Source organism: Anomalospiza imberbis, chromosome 7 (genome assembly GCF_031753505.1).
Source record: "Anomalospiza imberbis isolate Cuckoo-Finch-1a 21T00152 chromosome 7, ASM3175350v1, whole genome shotgun sequence".
Classification (NCBI taxonomy): Eukaryota; Metazoa; Chordata; class Aves; order Passeriformes; family Viduidae; genus Anomalospiza; species Anomalospiza imberbis.
In genome coordinates this window covers 731,851-754,629 of record NC_089687.1, presented here as the reverse complement: position 1 = coordinate 754,629, position 22,779 = coordinate 731,851, and the positions used below count along the sequence as shown (strand labels likewise).

Below are 22,779 nucleotides of genomic sequence, written 5' to 3'. Positions count from 1 at the left end.
TATGGCAGGTTGTGTTCCTGTGCTTGGCTGGAGAGGTGGTCTTGGATAATTGTGGCAGCACATTTCTCTCTCTCACACGATTTTTCATAGAGGTGCACAGAGAGAAGAAAGAGAAAACAATTTCTATTTCTGCTCCTTGTTTTTCCCATGTGGAATGTGCTTGGAGAATTGCTTACCTGGGGTGATTGCTTGGTTGGATTCTGGTGAGGATTGTTTGAGCCTGATGGCCAATCCAACCCACCTGTGGCTGGATTCTCGTGAACAGGGTCACGAGTTGTTAGTAGTTAGATATGATAGAGAGAGTAGGTTTGTAGTTTTAGTATCTCTTTTATATAGTATATTAATGTATTATAGCATAGTTATAATAAAAAAAATCATTCAGCTTTCTGAACTGATGCTGGACATCATCATTCCTTCCCATTGGGTTCACCTGCATTTTACAACAGAAAATGACTTGAATTGCAAGGCTCTGCCTTGTGTTTGAGAGCCCAGAGTGGCCAGGGAGGCTCCAGGGGAGGCTCTGGAGGGTGGACGTGTCTGTGCTGTGTCAGCCGTGGTGGGACCCTCTGGAACCCTTCCTCGGGGTGAGCTCCTCACCAGAGATCTGCCTTGCAGGGGAAGCACCTCCAGCTCGGGTTGGGTTGAGCTTTATTCAGTTCCTTTCCAGCTACTTCAGTTACTCCAGCCCGTGTCACATTAACCACTCCCGGCTTCTCAAAGACAGAGACTGCCTGCTAGATGACCTGCTTAAGAGGGTGCTAACTGGGCCATTTTCTGGTTACAAGCCCTTTTTCTGGTTAGCTGGCCGCTTCCTGCATTGACACACCCTGAAACTGCCGGTACAGAGCAGTGCGGCTTTAAAGGCTGAAAGTACCCCCGTCAGAGCTGAACCCTGGCCTCGCTGCTGCCGTCACCGTGGCCACCTTAGGGTAGCCCTGCGAGAGGGACGACAGCTGGATTGCAGGGAGCTGAGGGTAGGACTGCAGCTGTTTGGAGAGGCAGGAGCACGCCAGGACTCAGCTCAGCTCAAGGACATCAGCCTCTCATCGTCCCAAGCGTACCTGAGGAGCTTTGGGAAGGAAGGAATTAGACAATGCTCCTGCGCCAATGGCAAGTTATGCAAACTGTAGTGGAGATGATTAGAAGTTTTCTATTTTTAAGCCTTGCATGGAGTGACTCACTGTATTAGACGTGTTCGTTTGCAGTGGAATGCGAAGCGCCCGGATTCCATGGTAATGGCCTCGCAAGGCACACGGATGTACACCATAACAGATTGGGTTTCTCCTCCCAATTTCCCGGGCTGTGCGTCGCAGAGCCGTGTCTGATGGCAGCGCGGGGCGGCTCCGCAGCCTCGATCCATCTGTCCCTCCACTTCTGCTGCAGCACTCATCCTGCTTCGCTCTCCAGTCATGGCTTGGGGCTGAGCTCCCCGCCGTTCCCCTTCCCTCATTCCTTTCGTTCTTTCCCCCAGCTTTGGCCGTGGGCTGCTCACATCCAGCCCCATACCTTTGTAATTAGAAAGTACATGAGTAGAGAAGCGCTGGCTTCCCTTTCAGCCACCCGCTGCCTCGGGTGGGAGTGGGTTGCACAACTCCCAGAAACATCCAGACCATAGTCTGGCAGCTGGCTGGGCCGGGCATTTCGGGAAATAAGGAGTGCAGGTCACTGCCAGGAGCTGTGCCAGCCTGGCGAGGGTGGCAGAGGTTTGTCATGTGGGACGCGCCGTGCAGAGGCATCTGCTGAGGACGGCTCTTGGAATCCCTTCTTTCAAAACCAGGGTGTAAGTGGTGCCTTGTAGGGTTTTGGGGTTGAAAGCGAAGCAGTGTAAGGAGTGCATTAATTGCTGAAGTGGACCGTTGCCTTTGACACAGCAGGTCCAGGGTCTGATACCTGGGGAGGGGGGGTCACCTGGGGACCTCACCGAGGCAGGGAGCTGGTCACCAGCCTGGGTCTGGGGTGGGAGAGTCCTCTGGAAGTGGCTGTTCCACGTTGCTGTAGTCCAAGTGAGTGTGACTGATGGTTAAGGAATGCACCAAGGACTTCCTGCTGTGACTAGGGTTTGTATTAACTTTTGGAAATTGAAAGCAGGACCTTGTGCTGATAAATCTTTTGTGTAGTTTCCATTTTGTGTAGACTGCTCTCTCCGCCCCTTTGTGTCCTTTCAAGTTTAAAGTCTGTTTCTTCTTATCATGAATCCTTTAATAGCAGTTTGAGCTAATGTCCCTCTGAATCTTCACCAGCGCTCAGCTGTTCCTGGGAACTGTTCCCTGGGGATATTGAACTCCTTGGACAGATCACTCTATGCAATAGCTACTCCTTGTGACGTGCTCCTGGCTCTTCCCACGCCAGCCAAGGGCTCCTGCTCCTGCCACAGCTTGTTCTGGAGCCTGTCAGGGACCTCAGCCCACCCTCCAGGTGAGGCCATGAGTCCAAAGGTGCCATTTATGGCTTCTATTGAAATCAGGGTTAAGGCTTAACATGCAGATTTACTGTGTCAGATGGCAGCACTAAAACACTCTGAGCTGCTTTTAAAGGTGATTCAGAATATTTGCGTGATGGAAAGATGACATTTCTGACTGCAGTGCTTCTCATGCTGGTTGCTGTTATAATTTTCATTAAAATAAAATCCCATTTCTGTCACAAGCTATTGATCTCAGCTTGGAAGAGAGGCAGGTTTCAGTACCTGCTCACGAAAGAGGAGGAGTTTGTGAGCGTGGGCTCTTCCCTGGTACAGCCTTGGTGAGAAGCACATGGACTGCATTCCTTCCCCTTTCATCTGCACTGGGTGCATCCTGCTCAGAGCTGGCAGCAGCCTTCCCCAGCCGTCAGGGACAGAGCTGGGGGAAAAAACCCACCAGCGTCTGACCAGAGCCTCTCCTTTGCCCGTGGCTTGTGGCCAGCCAGGCAGTGTTCAGGTCGTCCTCCTTTCCAGAGAAGACCTTGTGTGCCATTAGCTGCCTGCAGGGCCGTTCCTTTCGGGAGGAACCGGAGCTGTGCCGTGCCCTGGCAGAGCCTGGGGCAGCCTGGTGCCAGCCATGCCTGGGCTCTGCCCACCTGCAATGCCCTGAGCTCACCCGGCCTCATCCAAACACATCCCCTCCCACCTCACAAATGGGGGCTCATGGTTCCCGGGATGCAATTGAGCTGTTCCAGGTGTAAAAGCACAGTCTGGTTGGAATGCCTGTCTGGCTTTGTGCTGGAGTGGCTTATGCTAAGCCCTATCTTCCTTTCTCTCCTGAATAAGCTTCTCTTAGGGAAGGTGAGCAAGATTGATGTGGCAATTTGAGCAGCTGGTCTGCTGGGAGAGTTCCTTTTTCGGGAGAATTGCCTGTAATCGGCTCTCAGCTCTGAGGAGAGCTAATGCAACACACCCTGGGGCCAGGCAAGGAGTGGGGAGCCCTGAGGCCACAAATCCTCCTGCACAGGACCACCGAGTCCCTTTCTGTGTTAGAGATGCTACCTGCGGGATGGAAGTGGGAAAGCTGTGCCCTGTGGCATGTCTCATGTCCCTTCAGCCGGCTGGAACGACTGGGGTCAGGTGACAATCACTGAGCTTCTTAGTCAGTGGTTTGTGTACCTCGTGCTCGAATTCCATGGAGAGGAATGCTGTAACTGGCAGGTGTGTCCCTGGTGTCCGAAATGAAGTCTCAGCAGAGGTCCAGGCTAGGGGACATGAAGTAGGGCTGAGTGTTGGCTGTGCTTGCAGGAGCCCTGGTTGTGAGCAGGGATTGTGCTTCAGCCATCAGCCTTCCTCCTGAGCTCGTACAGCATGGAAAGGGCACGCTTCCCTTTGTCTTCCTGCAAGCCAGCACCTCTGCAGCCGTGTGAGCGGGCTCCTTGGAAGATGCTAACTTGTTCCTTTTCAGCTCCCTGCATTGGTGTGTTCCAGCACAGGCACTTGGAGGGTTTCAGGCTCTCAGAGCGACTCCTTTGCTGCTGCGTGAGGGGTGTGGAACTGCTCCAGTACTGCCAGCAGCCTTCCCTGGGGAGCAGAGCTGTCATTCCTGCCTCCTGGAAGCCTGGGGCAGAGGTGTGGTCCGCAGTGTGGGTGGGCTGTGCAGTGCTCCTGTCACTGTCTGTGGTCTGTGCGGCGTGGCTGCAGGCGAGCAGGAGTGATGCCTGCCTGAGCTCCTTCAGTGTGAGGATGGCCACGGCAATGTTCCAGCTGCTCTTCCAGTTCTGAGCTCTCCTGGGTGTTCCTGAGCTCTCCTGGGTGTTCCAGCTGCTATCCAGTTCTGAGCTCTCCTGGATGTTCCAGCTGCTCTTCCAGTCCTGAGCTCTCCTGGGTGTTCCTGAGCTCTCCTGGGTGTTCCAGCTGCTCTCCAGTTCTGAGCTCTCCTGGGTGTTCCAGCTGCTCTTCCAGTTCTGAGCTCTCCTGGGTGTTCCTGAGCTCTCCTGGATGTTCCAGCTGCTCTTCCAGTTCTGAGCTCTCCTGGATGTTCCTGAGCTCTCCTGGGTGTTCCAGCTGCTCTTCCAGTTCTGAGCTCTCCTGGGTGTTCCAGCTGCTATCCAGTTCTGAGCTCTCCTGGATGTTCCTGAGCTCTCCTGGGTATTCCAGCTGCTCTCCAGTTCTGAGCTCTCCTGGGTGTTCCAGCTGCTCTTCCAGTCCTGAGCTCTCCTGGATGTTCCTGAGCTCTCCTGGATGTTCCAGCTGCTCCTCCAGTTCTGAGCTCTCCTGGGTGTTCCTGAGCTCTCCTGGATGTTCCAGCTGCTCTTCCAGTTCTGAGCTCTCCTGGATGTTCCTGAGCTCTCCTGGATGTTCCAGCTGCTCTTCCAGTTCTGAGCTCTCCTGGGTGTTCCTGAGCTCTCCTGGATGTTCCAGCTGCTCTTCCAGTTCTGAGCTCTCCTGGGTGTTCCTGAGCTCTCCTGGATGTTCCAGCTGCTCTTCCAGTTCTGAGCTCTCCTGGGTGTTCCTGAGCTCTCCTGGATGTTCCAGCTGCTCTTCCAGTTCTGAGCTCTCCTGGGTGTTCCTGAGTGCTCCTGGATGTTCCAGCTGCTCTTCCAGTTCTGAGCTCTCCTGGATGTTCCTGAGCTCTCCTGGATGTTCCAGCTGCTCCTCCAGTTCTGAGCTCTCCTGGATGTTCCAGCTGCTCCTCCAGTTCTGAGCTCTCCTGGGTGTTCCTGAGCTCTCCTGGGTGTTCCAGCTGCTCTTCCAGTCCTGAGCTCTCCTGGATGTTCCTGAGCTCTCCTGGATGTTCCAGCTGCTCCTCCAGTTCTGAGCTCTCTTGGGTGTTCCTGAGCTCTCCTGGATGTTCCAGCTGCTCTTCCAGTTCTGAGCTCTCCTGGATGTTCCTGAGCTCTCCTGGGTGTTCCAGCTGCTCTTCCAGTTCTGAGCTCTCCTGGATTCCCCCTTGTGATACAACTTAGTGACTGTCCGTAGTCTTCCTCTCTGTTTTCACAGAGGTGCTGTAGTGTTTGAGGCTGGACCTCCACAGTAACTTCCCTCCCAGGAGCTTTCTTTGCTGGGGTTTGCCTGTCCCCTTTCCCTTTCACTCCTTCCTGTCACAGCACAAAGGAAAGATGAAGCTGATCTTTTTTTTGCAAGCATAGTAAGAAGTAAACAGAAAATGTGATACAAGAAAGGCAGTCATAGTGGGAGTCTCCAAGAGCATAAATGCCCCTCTTTGGAAAAACTCATGGGAAGCTGCAAGTCTTGGCCTTCTGTACATGATCCCTTACACAGTTTGTACACACAACAACAATAGCTCTGCATCAAATGCCTGCGCCAGAAATTGTGTGGGGGATTTCCCCCGCGCTGAGTGTGCTGCAGGAAAAGTGCTCAGGGAAATCAGGCCGAGGACTGGACTGGGAGGGACTTCAGGACTCATCTCATTCCATGGGCAGGGACACCTTCCACTCTCCCAGGCTGCTCCAAGCCCTGTCCAGCCTGGCCTTGGACACCTCCAGGGATCTCTGGGTACCCTGTGCCAGGGCCTGCCCACCCTCCTGGGGAGGAATTCCTTCCTTTGAGGCGTTCCAGCCTGGGAACATGTTTCCGTGTACAGGAGCGCAGGAGCGGTTCAGTGACGTGCCCTGGTGGTGTGTTTATGCTCTGACGGACGTCAGGGGAGGCTGCCAGGGTCGTCCTGCCCAGCCTGGCACGGGGAGCTGGCTCCCCGCTCCTGGCCCGGAGCTGCTCGCCGTGCCTGGTGCGCGCACGGGTGCTGCGGTGTTGGCACGGGGCTGCACACACAGTCTGCCCCTGCTTTAAGCCTTGTTGGTGCTAAATCACTGTCTGGGGCCTGCTGGGGAGTGTGGCCAGGACAGGCTGTCCCCGTGTGGGGGCCCGGCTGCTGACGGGGTCCCCAGATAGGATGGATGTTGTCCCCAGCGCGCCGGGGAAGATGGAGCGGGCTGGGCCTGCTTAGCATTCAGCTCAGTCCCGTGCAAATTTGTCATTCAGGATCCGAACACTGGGCCTATTAAGAATCTGCCTGACCCACATAGGGCTGGTTTCAAGCCCTCTGGGGCTGGGTGGTAAAGTGCCACTCAGTGCTGTCCCTGTGTGTGCTGCTGCGTCTCGCTGAGGTGCTGCTGCTGCACGGCGTCCCGGGGTAGGACGGGCTGGGCTCTGGGCAGCTCCTGCCTGCGAGGCAGCAGGGACTGCAGCAGGGCTTTGATGGGACGGGCAGGGAGCTGCAGGAGGTGGTGTGGAGCTGATCAGATCTGCTGTGCTGTTGGGATGAGGGTTTGCTGGCCCTGTGACTGGGGACGGGCTGTTCCTGGTCTGCCTTTCAGTGGGATTGGCAGTACCTGTCACATACTCAGCGTCACTGTGGGCTGTGTATATCTGCTCTGATCTAAATACTCTTTCCTCCTTCAGCTTTCTCAGCAAGCACCAGAGCACTCTGGCTCGCCTCTGTCTAGACTTTGTTTAGAAGTTACTAATATTGCAGTGAAAGTCTCTAATTAAGACATTGCTACCCTAAATTTCAACTTGTCACAACATTGTCATTAGTTTCTTCAAATGGTTTATTCTGTGTGTACCAGATCCTGACATGGTAAAACTGCCAATTAATTTTTATCTTCTTTTCTTCCAGTAAAAAATGGCATTCCAGAAGGCAGTGAAAGGAACTGCTCTCATTGGAGGAGGTGCCATAGCAACAGTTTTTGGCCTCTCTCAATTTTCTCAGTATAGAAACAAACACGTAAGTATTAATTATGATTTTTGATAAAATAGGAAACTTAAAATCTGTCACAGCATATGTCAGGCTTGTACAAATAGTTTTAAAAATGACCTTTGGCTGCCACTGGGGGCTTTACTTAGTTGCAGGAGGAGTGGAAAGACCTGACTGAAGTAAAAACGCTGTCTGCACAGAGTTTGCCAGCTCCTATTGGGTTCCCAGGGCTGGGGACAGGACCTGTGCCAAGGCAGGCACAGGGCAGCTCCTGTGGCCTCTGGTGGGCACAGCCCAGCCCCGTGGGCCGGGGTCCCTGCAGGGCGAGGGGGCATGGACAGAGTTCCCCCAGCAGGGCAGGGTGGTGCTGGAGCCCTGCCACAGTAAAGCAGCACATCCCAGTGTACTGGGATCTTGCTGCTGGAGAAAACAGATTCCCCTGGGTATCTGCTCCTCCCAGCAGGGCTGGAGTGGCTGTGCTCTTGAGCTCCCTTCTCTATCATTGCACCATGGACTTGTTTGGGGTGGTAAATTCTTCCGAGACTCCCAGTCCAACCATTCCCCCAGCGCTGCCAAGGCCACCATGACCATGTCCCCAAGTGCCACATCCACAATGGTCTTTAAATCACTTCTCTGGCCCCTTTCTCTGGGGAGGAGGAGGAGGAGCAGCTGGGAATGAGATGAGTCATTTCTGGGGAGCCAAGCTGGGAAGTGGATAAGGCAGGATTCTTATGGCTTCAGATACTGTTGCAGAAAATAAACCCCAGCATTTCAAGTGAGCTCCCCATCGGGCTGCCTGCCTTGCTCCAAGCTGGTAATGTTCTCTCCAGAGTCTTTATGCCAGCGTTTTACAGCCTGGCTTCATTACTGTCAGAAATGGCAGCTGCAGCTTTTAGGACTGCTAAATAAGAGGAGCTGGAAGGGAAAAGTCACCTGGAGAGCTCACTTGTTGCATATTGTCTGCAGTACTCCAGAATTCAGGGAATTCCTCTTTTTCTGGGGATGGATGGCCACTGTGAATGTCCAGAGACAGATTAAACCCCAGGGTTTTACAGAGCATGATCGTGGTGTCAAAATCACAGAACCACTTGTGCTTTTCTGTGCAGACACATCTGCTGACATTTTAGGTCACATTTATGCAACTGGAACTGAGTCATTGAATCCCAGAACTATATGGAATGGAAGGAGCCTTGAAGCTCATGTCATTCCAGCCCTGCCCTGGATCCCTGGCAGTGCCCAAGGCCAGGTTGGACAGGGCTTGGAGCAGCCTGGGACAGTGGGAGGTGTCCCTGCTGTGGCAGGGGTGGCACTGGGTGGGCTTTAAGGTCCCTTCCCACCCAAACCATTCTGGGGTTCTGTGATTTGGCCTCAAACACTCAGACCCCTGCACAGCCCAGGTGGCACAGCGAGCCTTTGCTGGCTGTTTCACAGCACGCCCAGCACTGATGGGGACACTGAGTTGGAAGTACCAGATGCTCCTGCTTCCTGGCTGCATTGCTGCATTCTGGTTTTGGGCCTTTATTTAATGCATCGACCTCTGCAGGCTGGCGTGAGACGGGGTGCTCTTGGGTATGCCAGGCTGAACTGGAGATCACTGGTGGCTTCTCCTTCCCCTCTCCCCTCATGATCCCTAAGGGGAAAGGCAGTGCTTTGGTTTGTAGGATTCTGCTGTCCTTTCCCAGCCCTGCTCTTCCTGGTGTGTGAGTGCATTGTTGGTCAGTAGAAATTGCTCAGCAAGGTGAATCCAATAGTGTGATAATATGATAATGCATCAGGGCCTGCTTTGGGGAGTTCTAATTACTGTATTTTTTTTTTTTTTGTTTAAATGAATAAGGATGATGAATTTGACTCTGTAAACCTACCTGGAGATTTACAGTAGCAAATTAACGAGAGCACTGGGTTATGGATTACTAGATCACTTTATAACTTGATGATTAAATTCAAACTGCCAAACTAAATTCCTCTCACTAAGAGTGTAATCAAAACCATTCAGGGAACTCTTGCCTGAGAAATTGTAGATATAAACAGCAATTGCTTATTTCAGTAAACACACTTGTTCACTGCCAAACTAATCACGTTACTGCAGATGGAATCCCTGTGTGCAGCTTTTCTTCACTCCCCCATTTAATTGACAGCAAGATGCATCATATCTATATCAATTCCTGGTACTAATCACTCTGCTTATATTCCAGGGCTAATCTCCACACTCTGGCTATACCAGGGGCTGGATGCTGGGGACTCTGCTCTGGGCTCTGCTAGGAGCCATTTGTTGTAAATAATGGGTTTAAAAACAAACCTAGACATGGAGTCAAACCCACCTGATGCCAGTATTTCTTGAACTCCAAATCTCTCTTTTCTGGTGTTCTGTTATTTTCCTGAAGTAATTTCTCAGGAAATGTAGTGCAAAGTAAATTTGGAGGTGGGGATTTTCCCTCTCTAGAGCTGGTGGAAGTTGATCACGTGTCGCTGAGCTCGGTCAACCAAAATACGTGCGAGATAGGGTGTTTTTAGTGTTCCCAATTTCCTGCTTGTCACTGCTGTCTGGCAGTGCCAGGGTGGCCTTCCAACCCAAACCCTTCTGGGATTCTATTACATGTTTTTATTGTACTTTGAGGATATAAACATTTTGTAGCAGTGCTAGAGCTGCCAGGGCCACTGAGAGAGCAGGGCAAGAGGCAGGAGGACGTGGGGACTGGCAGAATTCCATGGCCAGAGGAATAAGGTGGCAGCTGAGTTTCTTTGAAGCTCCCAGACTTTGTCCCTGCTCCGGTGATCTGTGCCAGCAGGCACACCGGGGCTCTTCAGGACTCGCCTCTCTCCTCCCAGCCCGAGTGCCTGGGAGCTGCAGGCTTGTGGAAAGCCAGGGCACCGGGAATATTTCTCTGTCTGCTCTGGGGTGCCCTGACCCCCAGGGGAGCACTGACTTTGACCCTCATTCATGGAGAAAACTTCCAAAGCCTCAAGGTAAACTAGAAACCACAAAAGTGTGAAATAGATTGTAGACAGTAGTGTAGTATGTCACATGAGTGAGAAATTTAGGGTTTAGGATTTTTAGGATGTTATTGATGAGTTCAAGATGGAGGATACAGGGTGTTGTCTTGAGTTGCTTTCTTCTTTCTTCTTGGCTTTAGGTGGTATCTTGTAATTGGGTAGAAAAATCCGCATTGTGGGTCTTTAGGGGTCAGTTATTGGGTTAGAAGGGAAAATAATTTAGGTGTCACTTCTTAATTGGGTAGCTCAGTTTTTGATTAGACTTAAAAGGCCTTGTGACAAGAGATTGTTGGCCATTTTTGTGCTGCTTTTCCTGCACGCAGGGTCTGGTGCAGACAGTGTTCCTGGAGTTTTGATAAGATAACAATAAACAGAGGCTGAAGACCAAAAAAGTCCAGTGCATCTCTGGTTCCTGACACAGAACTGCTCCAGGAGGGTCTCCCCTGCCAGGGAGCCCCCAGGGAGTTGCCCAGCTTGGGGCCCACAGACTCCCACAGGCTGTGTTTGAGGCTGCTCTGCCTGTGAGCACCGGGTAGTGAGCAGAGTGTGCTGTGTTTGCAGCTGGGGCTGGGCTGGGCACAGCTGGCACAGCTGGGTGGGCACTCACTGCAGCTCCCAGTGCCCCACATGGGCTGGGGGGACAGAGCTGATCCCACAGGGGTCACCATGCTTGGGAAAAACTAGGATTTGTTATAAATCTTGGCTTTTCTTTCTTGTCCCCGGTCCCTCTGCAGCTCTCCTGGAGCCCCTCAGGCCCTGGCAGGGGCTCTGAGCTCTGCCTGGAGCCTTCCCTTCCCCAGGTGAGCACGCCTAGCTCTCCCAGGCTGGCCCCAGGGCAGAGGGGCTCCAGGACCTCATGAGATCCTCAGTATGAAGTGGAGCACTCCGTCCCCAGCCCGATTTCCCCGGGGATTGCACTGTACCACACGAGCACTGACAGTGGTTGCTGCTGTCCTAAGTGATGTTCATGAGCTGCTTGCATTATAGTCAATATCATCCCTGATTGCAGGATGAACGTGGCCATTAATTATCTTTGGAATATGCACTTCCTTGAGTCATGGCTGCTAGTTTTTAGATTTTATTTTCAGCTCTATGGTAGAGAGAGGGACACAGAACTAATGCATTTAAATCATGATACTGCTGAAGAATGAGCAAATAATTCTGAACAAAAATATTTAGGCTGCATGCACCATATAATCTGAACTGAGGCTTTTTGTGCTTGGCTGGAAAGGAGTTTCTGTGGTTTGTCACTTGAATTTTTATTAGTCTGCTCTTTCCTGTCTGGGAGATCTGGGCAGAAGCTATTCTGCAGAGTTAAGTCTGCCATTTGGCCTGTAGACTGGGCCTAAATTAGGTCTTAAATTAGGGTTAAACAGGTTTTGCTGGTGTTCAAAGTGTTTATAATTCTCAAGAAAGTCTGGAAATGTTTAGAATTCAGCTTAAGTTGATGTTAACAGCAGCGAGCCTTCAGAGAGTGCTCAAACCCTTCCCACTTAAGCCATGGTCCCTGGTGGGTGACTGAGCATCAGCCCTTCTCTCCACAGTCCCTGCACAGACAGCAGCATTGGCTCTGGGAATATCAGCCCAAAGAGATTCCCAGGGCCATTCCAGGAAAAAGGGAACTTGTCTGGAAACTGCCACGTGGTTAAGCTTTGTCACTTTAATGTTGTATTTTAACGTGCTGTAGGACATAGACTGCATTGCTTAGAAGTTTCTCAAGAAGGAGGTGAAATTAGAGTTTCTTTGGTGTTTCAGGGCACTACATTTGACAATCACATCACTCCTGAACCTCATTAAACTTGAGCTTGGATTAATGCCACTGCATGAGATGTAAAATGTACAGTCAACTCTTTGTCCTTTGCTGTGGTGAATTTTTTGGTACAGACTCCAGAGCCCAGCCATGTGTCTGTTTATTAAAATGCTTCCTTTGTAATGTTTATTAAAATAATAACAGCATCCTGTAACATTTGGGAGCTCCTAGAAGTAATGAATACAGGTAGTAACGTTTGAGTGCAGTGTTACACTGAGGTGGGCAAGGTGAAGTAAAGGTGTGGCAGCACTTCATGGATTTAGTGCTGTTTGCTCCTCAATGTTTAATAGGGTATGATTGCTAAATGGGGGGAGTGGCTGGGAATAAGTGAGTCCACCTTTGTGGTTCTAGAAAAGGCTGTGTTTTGGGGGCTGTCTGTCCCCGTACGCGTGTGTACAGAACCAAGCCGGGCCTCATGGGCTGTGTTCCGTCTCTGCAGGGTGCCTTGGTGCAGGTTCAGGCTGCAGAGGGTGCTCCAGTGAGGAAGGACCATCTCCCCACGAGAGAGCAGCAGATCGTGGCCCTGCAGAGCGGCGAGGAGTTCGACGTGCTCGTCATCGGCGGGGGAGCCACGGGCTGTGGCTGCGCCCTGGACGCAGCCACCAGAGGTGAGGGCCTGCAGCTTCAGCTGCAGCCTCCTTCTTGGGGCGGTGGCTTATGACAAACTTCTCAGACTGGCTTTCTGAAGGACTCAGAGGTAGAGGACTGGCTGTGCTGGCTGGGAAACCTCTGTTCTCAGAAGGCAGAAGGACCCTGCAGAAGGTCACGCAGCAGATCCGTGCTCCCGTTGCCCCACCTTTGGGGAGCTGCCAGAGCAGAGAGCCCTGGAGTTCTCAGCTCCTTAACCTGGACACGTACCTCAGAAGCAGAGGCAAAACCTGACCCAGGAGAGCCTTTCAGGTGGAGCTGGGAAACACTCATCCAGCAGGGGAGGTAATGTGAAATGGATAAAGCAGTAGGGACTGACCGCAGGGAGAGGAGTCCAAACTCCAGCCTGGTTGTTACATCTAATAACACGGGACAAAGATCTTCTCACTTCTGCCTCTGCTGTGCTTCGGCAGGAAATGCAGTTGTAAAGCAGACAGAAATCATTACAGTTAATCTCTGTTTATCCTTTTCTTGGATATACTGGGTATATCAGTAGGTCTCTGAGGTGTGAAATATTCACGGGCATTTGGTTAATGAGTTGTGTCTCGTTGCTGTTCATTCATGGAACTTGCTCTTTTATCGTGCTTGCTTCGCTTAACAACAAATTTTGCTTTTCGTGTGTTTGATAAATCTTCACCAAATTATTCCTGATTGTGTCCATTAATCTTCAGTCACATTCGACAAAAATAAATTGCTCTGATCTTTGTAAGTTACCAGTAATAATTAGATGTTTTTAAGGACATAAAAGTTTTGGGAGACCAGGAGATGTTAAAATCTCAGTGCTGGCACTGCTGAGGCCCCTCGAGTGTTGTGTCCAGCTCTGGGTCCCTCCTGACAAAAGGACATTGAGGGGCTGGAGCGTGGCTGGACTCGGTGATCCTGAAGGTCTTTTCCAGCCCGAGGGATCTGGTGGTTAAGGCTGATCAGAGTGTTTCCTGTGTGTCAGAATTCCAAGCGTGCCCCACGCTCTGTGGCTCTCCCCTGGGTTTGGGCACCTCTGAAGCAAACTGCAAGTAAGCGGAGCTGCCAGTTGTCTCCCTCTCTGGAATGCCACGTAAATGGTTAGTGAAGAGGTCTAGAGCTCCCTGCTGCAAAGGGTTAAAAGTGGCCGTGGAGCCCCTCTGTTCCTGCCAGCATCCAAGCTGTCATTTCCTTGGGGAGCGTGGCCCCGTAATGTGCAGTAATGCCTTTCCATTGTGAAACACCCAGCTTTTAATGTGCTGCTGTTTAAGTTCTGCTTTGACTTTTCCCTCAGGAAGAAGGCTAAAATTTTTCATTACAATATAGACAGTGCACTACACTTTGAATACAAATTTATCCATGTACAGAGTAATTTTTCTTGTGATTGTCTCTACCCCAGAGAAGTGTCTTTAATGAATTACATACAAATTGTGTAATTTAAGAAGTTAATTTGGTTTTCTGGTAACACAGGACTAAAAACAGCCCTTCTAGAAAGAGATGATTTCTCATCGGGGACCAGCAGCAGGAGCACTAAATTGATCCATGGTGGAGTGAGGTACCTCCAGAAGGCCATCATGAAGCTGGATTTCGAGCAGGTAATTTTCTGTGCTGGCTGTTCAGCAAGAATTGCTGGTAGATACCTCACTGTCCCAGTCAGAGCTGAGTCTCCTTTTGAGCTTTTCGGTGCTGGATTGCGGTGCTGTGTTCCACAGCCACTGAGCACGGGAAGTGTTTTCTCTGGGGGAGCTTTCCAGTGCTTTGATGGGCAGTGTCATTGCCATGCCGTGCAGGCTGCGGGTTTTGGGAGAGGCAGGCAGAGACAGGGCTGATCTCAGAACAAAAAGAGCTTAAAATAAAATAAAATTAAAAGTGACTGGTAATGTCATGAACTGGGGGGAGTGAGTGGCTGTTCCGTTCTGCAGTGGGGAGAGAAGAGATGGTAAATGAGGGATTCAATGTGGAATGGGGGAAAACTATTGTAAATGAGCGACTTATTTTGGAATAAGGGAATAAAAGATGGTAAATGAGTGATTTATTTTGGCATGGGGAAAGAAAATATGGTAAATGAGTGATAGTTTATAAATGCTTTTGTGCATTCTTGTGTGGGTGGAAGCCTCATATTCCTGTTTTGAGGAATCACACCGTCTTTCCATTGGAGCCTCTCAAAGTATGTTTAGTGGTTGAAATGCTGCTGCAGGAATGGTGACTTTTCAGGGGGAAATACCCAAATCCTGCAATTATTCACACAGAGAAACCCCCCTTTCCTGCCAAAGAACACCCCCACGTTGATGGACATTGATTGGTTTGGAGAAGAGCCCTCCTGCACTTGCAGCTTGGAGTTCAGATGGGGTTGAGCTGTGGGAATTGGCATGGAGCTGTGCTGTGGGACGTGTCCCTAGCCCTCCTGAAGTGCCTCCTGCCCCTCATTAGGGCAATGTGGCTTCTTGAGCTTTGTGTTCAAATGAAAAATTATGCAGTTGTGCTGCCAAGATGCCAAGATTAAACTACCAAAACTTTATTTTATTGGGGATCCTTTCCCTTATCCTTTGGGTTTCTCAGCAGATCGCAGCGTGAAAGCCTAGTGACAGTGGTGGGAGGTGTTGATACTTGGATAAAGTCTGTTATTGAGCATTTGCCCTGGTGCCAAGGGTGGGTGCTGTGGCACTCACCTCGTGTTTGGCAGTACAGGATGGGGAAGCAGGAGGAGGTGGGTGCTGGGGCACTGACTGTGGCTGGTGTTTGGCAGTACAGGATGGTGAGGGAGGGCTGGAGGAGGTGGGTGCTGGGGCACTGACTGTGGCTGGTGTTTGGCAGTACAGGATGGTGAAGGAGGCTCTGGAGGAGGTGGGTGCTGTGGCACTGACTGTGGCTGGTGTTTGGCAGTACAGGATGGTGAGGGAGGGCTGGAGAAGGTGGGTGCTATGGCACTGACTGTGGCTGGTGTTTGGCAGTACAGGATGGTGAGGGAGGGCTGGAGGAGGTGGGTGCTATGGCACTGACTGTGGCTGGTGTTTGGCAGTACAGGATGGTGAGGGAGGGCTGGAGGAGGTGGGTGCTGGGGCACTGACTGTGGCTGGTGTTTGGCAGTACAGGATGGTGAAGGAGGCTCTGGAGGAGGTGGGTGCTGTGGCACTGACTGTGGCTGGTGTTTGGCAGTACAGGATGGTGAGGGAGGGCTGGAGGAGGTGGGTGCTGTGGCACTGACTGTGGCTGGTGTTTGGCTGGTGTTTTGCAGTACAGGATGGTGAAGGAGGCTCTGGAGGAGCGTGCACACCTGCTGCAGAGCGCGCCCCACCTCTCGGCCCCGCTGCCCATCATGCTTCCCATCTACAAGTAAGCTCTGCTGTGCCTTCTCTCCTTTACCTTGGCTTCTCACAAGCCAACCCTGGCCTGGGAAGGGTTTCTTAGAGCTGGGGAAGTTGCTGGGCTGCAGAAGCACAACGGTCTCCTGTGCCCAGCCAGCAATTGCTGCTTTGGGGGGCACATCCTGGGGTGCAGCTTGTCAGTGCCTTCCAGCATCCCAACAGGGACAGCTGCAAAGGGCTCTCATTGCCACGATGTATTTGCTATTCTTTCAGGGCACTCTTGTCCCCCCAGTGTCCCCAGCACGGTGCTGTTCAGTCCCTGTGAGCACAGGGCAGTTGGGTGTGCACAGAACAGCTTCCTCCTCCTGTGAGGAAGACACTCAGTGCTTTGGGTTGGGTTTTCAGTCTGTAAGAGCAATTACCCCCTGGAACAGGCTACTTAGATCAGGGAGGTTTTGCTAAAGGAACTTAATTTTATTAAGACCATTCCTGTTTTTATTATTCCTGTCTTAGTGTGAGGGGCTTGTAAGAGCTGCAGCTTGTGTAGGTCAGTGGCTTCCTGCATTTATTGTGGCCCTGTTTGTGCAGGAAACACAGACCGTGCCTTGGGGGAATCCTCTCAGCTTGCACACACAGTATCTCACACAGAGGCACAACAGCCCCGTTTAGATCCTGATTTTGGAGCAAATAAATCATTCAATGTGCTTGACTCCCTGCAGGGAGTAGCTCAGTTGAAAGCAGTGGCAAACAGCACCTAAGTCTGGAGTATTTACATTGTCTTGTTTCCATGAGCTTGTAATGCTGTACAAGGTAGAAGTGCTGTAAGAACAGTCTGTGTTCTGTATTGCAAGAACAGAGTGTGCACGCACTCCTAAATGCTTCACTGGTATTTTTTTTGCTGTTTTCCCCTCAGGTGGTGGCAGTTGCCCTACTACTGGATTGGGATCAAGCTGTATGACCTGGTGGCAGGCAGCCAGTGCCTGAAGAGCAGCTATGTGCTGACCAAGGCCCGGGCCCTGGAGCTGTTCCCCATGCTGCGCAGGGACAAGCTGGTGGGAGCCATTGTCTACTACGATGGTGCGTGGCCTCTCTGCCTGTGCTGTGCTCATGGGCTTTGGTTTTGGGCTTAAAACACAGGTGGGAGCCTGGGGATTGTGCACTGGCTCTCTACAGCTTGAAGGATTCAACTTGCCTCTTAATTGCTAGTTTGGGAGACAAGTTACATCTTGAGGACAGCAGCTTACTGGATGTAGGAGAAAATGCAATGGCTTTTCTTGGCTAGGGGATGTAGAGCAGTGTGAAAGTGTTCTGGTGGAGATGTGGTTTCTGACCTTTGGGCAGCAGAAAGGTCTTCTGGTGCAAGGTGGATTATAAGGGGCATTCTTTTCCCTTTGTAGAGCTGCATTTAGAGCAATTGATCAGCTCATCAAAGGGGTTCTGGACTGGGAAGAGCTCTGGAAACAGGCTGGACTCCAGTGGGGTTTATGAGGCTTCTGGCTGAAGCTTGTGTTGTTTATTGGAGGTGTCTCAGACAGAGCCCAGCAGCGTGGAAATCAATTAAAACTTCATATATATGTGTGGGAATATGTATGTGCAGATTCTCGTTTGGGAGGAGGGTTGGATTTAAACGATGGACCTGGTGTTTACTTGATTTTACTACTGATAGAAGCTGCATTTTATCTTATTTTTAAGGTCTGCAGGAAATGAGAGCATAATTTACAAATGTAGCAAAATTTGTTGTGGGATTATGTGGCGGTTTTTGTACCCAGTACCAGGACCTGCCAAACACAGCACACAGAGAGGGAATTCAGATTTATTTTTTCCGTATCCTGAGCTATTCCTTAGCTTGTTTTAAGGGATCCCAGGAGCCTGCCAGAAGAACGAAGTGGTTCTCTTAACTGTAATTACACTTCTCATAAGAGCACTATAGCTTGAAATCTATTTATAATCTAGTGAAGTTTTTTCTGATTAAATAAATAATTTGGCTGTATCATGGCTATTTACTACTCCAGCATTCCAAAGATACATCTTTCAGGATAGCCTTAAAATTGGTCTTCATGTTTCTTACATGAATAATTGTTTTAAACAGTACTGTAAATCTAAAGATTCAGCATCGAGGTGCCAGGTGGGCTTTGATGGCAAACACGGGCAGCGCTCTGAGTGACTGAGAGATGTCTCTGGAGGTTTTGTGCCATCCCAACAGAGGGAAACAAACCCACACTCAGTATTAGAAAGGAAGAGTAAAATAGAAAGAAAAGGGGAAAAATCTGTCTTGCTTTATTTTGCTTTCTTTATAAGATACAGCTTAGTTATCCTTGGTTTTAGGCAGAATGTAGAGAAATGCTGTTCTGAATTAAAATTTAGAAAGCTCTCCAAGCTCCACCAAACCTCAGTTTCCCTGAAGAACAAGATGGGATGAAGTCTGTGAGTGGATAGTACACATCTGAGTGTTCTGAGGCTGTACCTAGTGCAGAATGAGGCTGTCCAGCTGGAGTGTTAATTCAGCTGGGAACAGGCCACATTCAGCTCGCTGCTGTCTGTGTCACTCTGCTGTGGGGTGGCCCGTGGGCCAGCTGGGCTCCCGTGGGGCTGGGGCACATGAACTGCTTTGTCCCGATCAATTAACCTGTGCTCTGGCCTCGGGAAATGGGCTTCAAGTCACAACATTTCAGCAAGCTCCCTTTAGGTCTTGTAAATTATTGTGCTTGAATTTTAATGATGTACTGTCACACCCTGCATCCAGAGGGATGGAGCACAAAGGGAAAGGGAATGGAACTGAAAGTAGAGGAGGGGGTGATGAAATTAAACTTGTTTTAGTCCTTTCAGAAGGATTAGTTATAAAATAGTGTTAAATAATGGCAAGGTGAAATACAAGTCTTAAAGTAGGTGACATCTTTCTCTTCTCTGTCCATTCCTTCTCTCTCCCCCAAAGAATGAATCAATAAATTGGCCTTTTATGGATGGAGTGTCTTAACTGTAAGTGCAGTCAAATGCAGTTTTATCCTATTTCCTCACTTTCCTTTATTCTTTGTCCCTGTAATTGTTGAAAACAGAGCTGTTAATGATGACAGCTGTCGATCCCCCCCACCACCACCAAGGGGAAGAGCTGCAAGCATTCCGTGTCTAGGCTGATTCTTGTGTGCTGCAGCCCCTGCCCAGGGGTGCCTGTCTTTGTGTGGCCCCTGGTGGGGCCGCTGGCACCTCCAGCCATCCATAATTCATGGGGACGCTGCGTTCCCAACCGCGCCGGGGTCGTCTTCATTACATCCCTTAAATTGTTTATACAGGCACAAAGAAATGGTACATCATAAACGTTGCAAGTACCAGCAAGAGCAAATCACAGCCTTGTCCAGAGGCTATTCTTGCTCTGCCTGAGCATCGGGAAGCCAGAGCATATGTTGGATGTTAGCCGGGGTGTACACAACGTGTCCTATTTATTCAAGGTTTGCTTTGAAGCCACAACTTACAAGTTTGTTTCTTAGGGGGACATGTCAGACTGCATTTAGCATTTGTTGGTATTAGGATACTCCTGAATAGCAAAAAGGCAACATTTTGGGGGGAGAAGGCGGCTGCTATCTGAGCAGGAATCTGTCAGATCCACTTAGGGGCTGCGGGAGAGCTGGAGAGGAGGCACAGGGAGAGGCTGGGCTGCGCTCAGGATCTCGGGCAGGATTGTTCCAAAGCACTTTAAATGGAAGAATTAATCTCCATTTAAATTATATGGAGTTCATTATGATAAGAACTAGGAAAACCATTAAAGCAGGGATCCAGCTGGCCAGAGTGTGTCAATGTAAAGTGTTCAGCAATTCCAAGTGGCACGGTTCTCTTTATGATACATTATTTTTCTGTCTCTAGGTGCTTGCAGGCTTTTTTAACATATTTTGCCTTGCAAGGTGAGCTCTTAGGTGTGTGAGGAAAATCTGTGTTCTGGAATCAATCCTGAATTTAAGATTCTAGGGCTCTGCTGACCGTGCTTTCGAATTTGCTGTTATTTCCTGAAAGAAGAAATTAACATATGCTGTGTCCAGGACTCTCTTGCCTCATTGAGATATTGGATTGTTTAATGTCTTGTTCTACAGATCTCCACTATGTTTACTGGGATGTAAGCAGTTGGTTTTTTGCTTTTTGCATTCTCGGTAGTTTTGGGGGTGAAATATTTTAATATGGAGGTTATTTAAAAGTAGAAAAAGCCTTGGCAGAGGATTTCGCTTTCCCTGTTTACAGCAAACCCCCTGAGAAATCCTTCCCAGGCACACGTGCGCACACAGACACACACACAAAAATCAATGCAAAAGAGTAGGGCATTCATTAAGCTGTCAAAAATGGAAAAATGCTTTTTTTTATTTGGGCTCTTGTAGCTATTTTTCCTAGGATTTGAGTGTGTCCTGAATTATGAAATGTTATAGCTTTATAATTCATGTTTGACAAATGGATATTTGGAGATGTTGAGCTGTAATAGGGGTATTACAGACAACTCTGTGGCTGTTTTCCTTGCCTGGGTATAAAACCTCTGACAGTTTGTCGCTGGACAGACTTTCCATAGGTGAATTTAAATACACAGCTGCTCGTGTTTCCAGCCTGAGGCTGGGTGGGTGAGGGAAGCCTCGCAGGCACGCTGACCATGGTGTGGCTGGGAAACACTCGGTGTATGTCCATGCCCTGATGTGTGCCAGGGCCTTCTGCATCTCAGAGCTGCCCCTGCAATCCTGCAGGTTGTGGGGCTGGAAGGGACGTGCTGTCCGGGCTGCAGGTGCAGAGAGCCCAGGACAGGGCTCTGGAGCATTCTGCAACTGGAGCTGGCAGGGACAGGCAGCACCAGCCCAGGACAGGGCTCTGGAGCATTCTGCAACTGGCAGGGACAGGCAGCACCAGCCCAGGACAGGGCTCTGGAGCATTCTGCAGCTGGAGCTGGAGCTGGCAGTGACAGGCAGGACCAATTCCCCGTGCTGCCCATCTCCCCGTGCTGCCCATCTCCCCGTGCTGCCCATCTCCCCGTGCTGCCCATCTCCCGGGGCTGCCCATCTCCCCGGGCTGCCCATCTCTCCGTGCTGCCCATCTCTCCGTGCTGCCCATCTCTCCGTGCTGCCCATCTCCCGGGGCTGCCCATCTCCCCGTGCTGCCCATCTCCTCGTGCTGCCCATCTCCCCGTGCTGCCCATCTCCCGGGGCTGCCCATCTCCCCGTGCTGCCCATCTCCCGGGGCTGCCCATCTCCCGGTGCTGCCCATCTCCCCGTGTTGCCCATCTCCCCGTGCTGCCCATCTCCCAGGGCTGCCCATCTCCCCGTGCTGCCCATCTCCCGTGCTGCCCATCTCCCCGTGCTGTCCATCTCCCCGTGCTGCCCATCTCCCGGGGCTGCCCATCTCCCCGTGCTGCCCATCTCCCCGTGCTGCCCATCTCCCCGTGCTGTCCATCTCCCGGGGCTGCCCATTTCCCCGTGCTGCCCATCTCCCCGTGCTGCCCATCTCCCCGCGCTGTCCATCTCCCCGTGCTGCCCATCTCCCGGGGCTGCCCATTTCCCCGTGCTGCCCATCTCCCCGTGCTGCCCATCTCCCGGGGCTGCCCAGCTCCCTCTGGCACACGCCGTGCCTCGCTGCTCCGGTCCTGCCACGCTTTCCCCGTCAGGGCTCTTTTATCATTTTCAGAAGGGATAAAATCAGTGGCCTGCACCAGCTGCCTCTTTAACCCAGTTTTGCCTCTGTCGAGGGGCAGCCGTGTGGCTGCAGGAGGAGCCCTTTGCTCCCGACAGCAGGGCGGTGCATGGCGCTGCCTGCCCGCTGCCCCAGGCACCTTCCCAAAGCACCGGACGATAACTGCATCTCCTGCTGTACCTGTAACAATTTAATCGTGTGAGTCAGCCCAGTCAAGCATCCCCGGCTCATGACTGGGAGACATGAAATTCATTGTCATTATTGTCCCTGTCATTTTGGATCATTATATCCTGCTGCAGAATTTTCCTCACTCCAGTGCTTTCTTACCTCCAGGAAGCAGGGATTATGGCTGAGGTTGGGGTGGGGGCAGGACTGTGAACTACATTTACCTCAGGGGAGCCACAGATTAAATTGGCTTTGCTTTCTGACTTGCCGGATTCGTCTGTTTGTACGCTCTGGGTTTAAGGTTGGAAATGATGAATATTCCGGTGAATTCAGGGCCTCTCTCTTTTCTTTTTCTAATGCTTGTATAAGCAAAGGATGGGGTTTGTGTCCCTTAAGAAGTGAATGGGGAATAATTCTTCAGATCATGTTACCAAAAACATTTAAGATGATTCCTGAACGAGACGACGGTACTTGTTCATCGTGGCACAAACATCTGCGTGGTCCCCGGGGTGTGGTGCCTTTCAGGGGAAGGGATGGAGCTTTGCTGTGAGCCAGGGGCTGTTTGTGGGAGCTGCAGTGGGTCGCGGGGTGCCAGGGGTGCTGCTCCCTGCGGGACGGATCCTTGGGAGGGGAAGTGGGTGATGGGATCCCCGCACACCTCGCTGCTCCCAGGGAACAAGGGACAGGAGCAGAGGAACCGGCCTCACGCTGCACAGGGGAGCATCAGAATAATGTTAGAAACAGCTTCTCGCTGGAGCAGTGGTCAGGCACTGGGATCAGTTGTCTGTGGAGGTGGTGGTGGAGTCACCATCCCCGGCAGCGTTCAGGAGCCATCCGGATGTGCCACTCGGGACATGGTTATGGGGAGATTGTGGTGGTGCTGGGTGGTCGGGAAGGTCTCTTCCAGCCCTGCTGCTGTGGGTTCTGTGGTCTGTGGGAGCAGTGCTGCTCTCCCCGCTGTGGCAGGGCACTCTGTCCCTCCAGGGACCCTGCCTCTGCCAGGTGTGGCTCCCAGGTGGGCTCTCCTGCATGGCACAGTGGCAGCTGGCCAAGCTCAGCCCACGGTGGCTGATACAGCCATCACTGCTCCGTTGGGAGGTGAAAACCAGCACGGGCTTGCCCCTTTGGGAGC

At 51.2% G+C, this 22,779-nt stretch overlaps 1 protein-coding gene across 1 annotated transcript in view; it reads left to right on the top strand.

Moving 5' to 3' along the window:
- GPD2 (glycerol-3-phosphate dehydrogenase 2) overlaps positions 1 to 22,779 on the top strand; it is a 52,014-nt gene that overhangs the window by 4,624 nt on the left and 24,611 nt on the right. The window contains exons 2-6 of the mRNA XM_068195055.1: positions 7,041 to 7,148; positions 12,359 to 12,527; positions 13,999 to 14,123; positions 15,764 to 15,861; positions 16,747 to 16,910. Of these exons, the coding sequence (XP_068051156.1) occupies positions 7,047 to 7,148; positions 12,359 to 12,527; positions 13,999 to 14,123; positions 15,764 to 15,861; positions 16,747 to 16,910 (658 nt within the window). The 5' untranslated portion in view covers positions 7,041 to 7,046. The remainder of the gene's footprint in view (positions 1 to 7,040; positions 7,149 to 12,358; positions 12,528 to 13,998; positions 14,124 to 15,763; positions 15,862 to 16,746; positions 16,911 to 22,779) is intronic.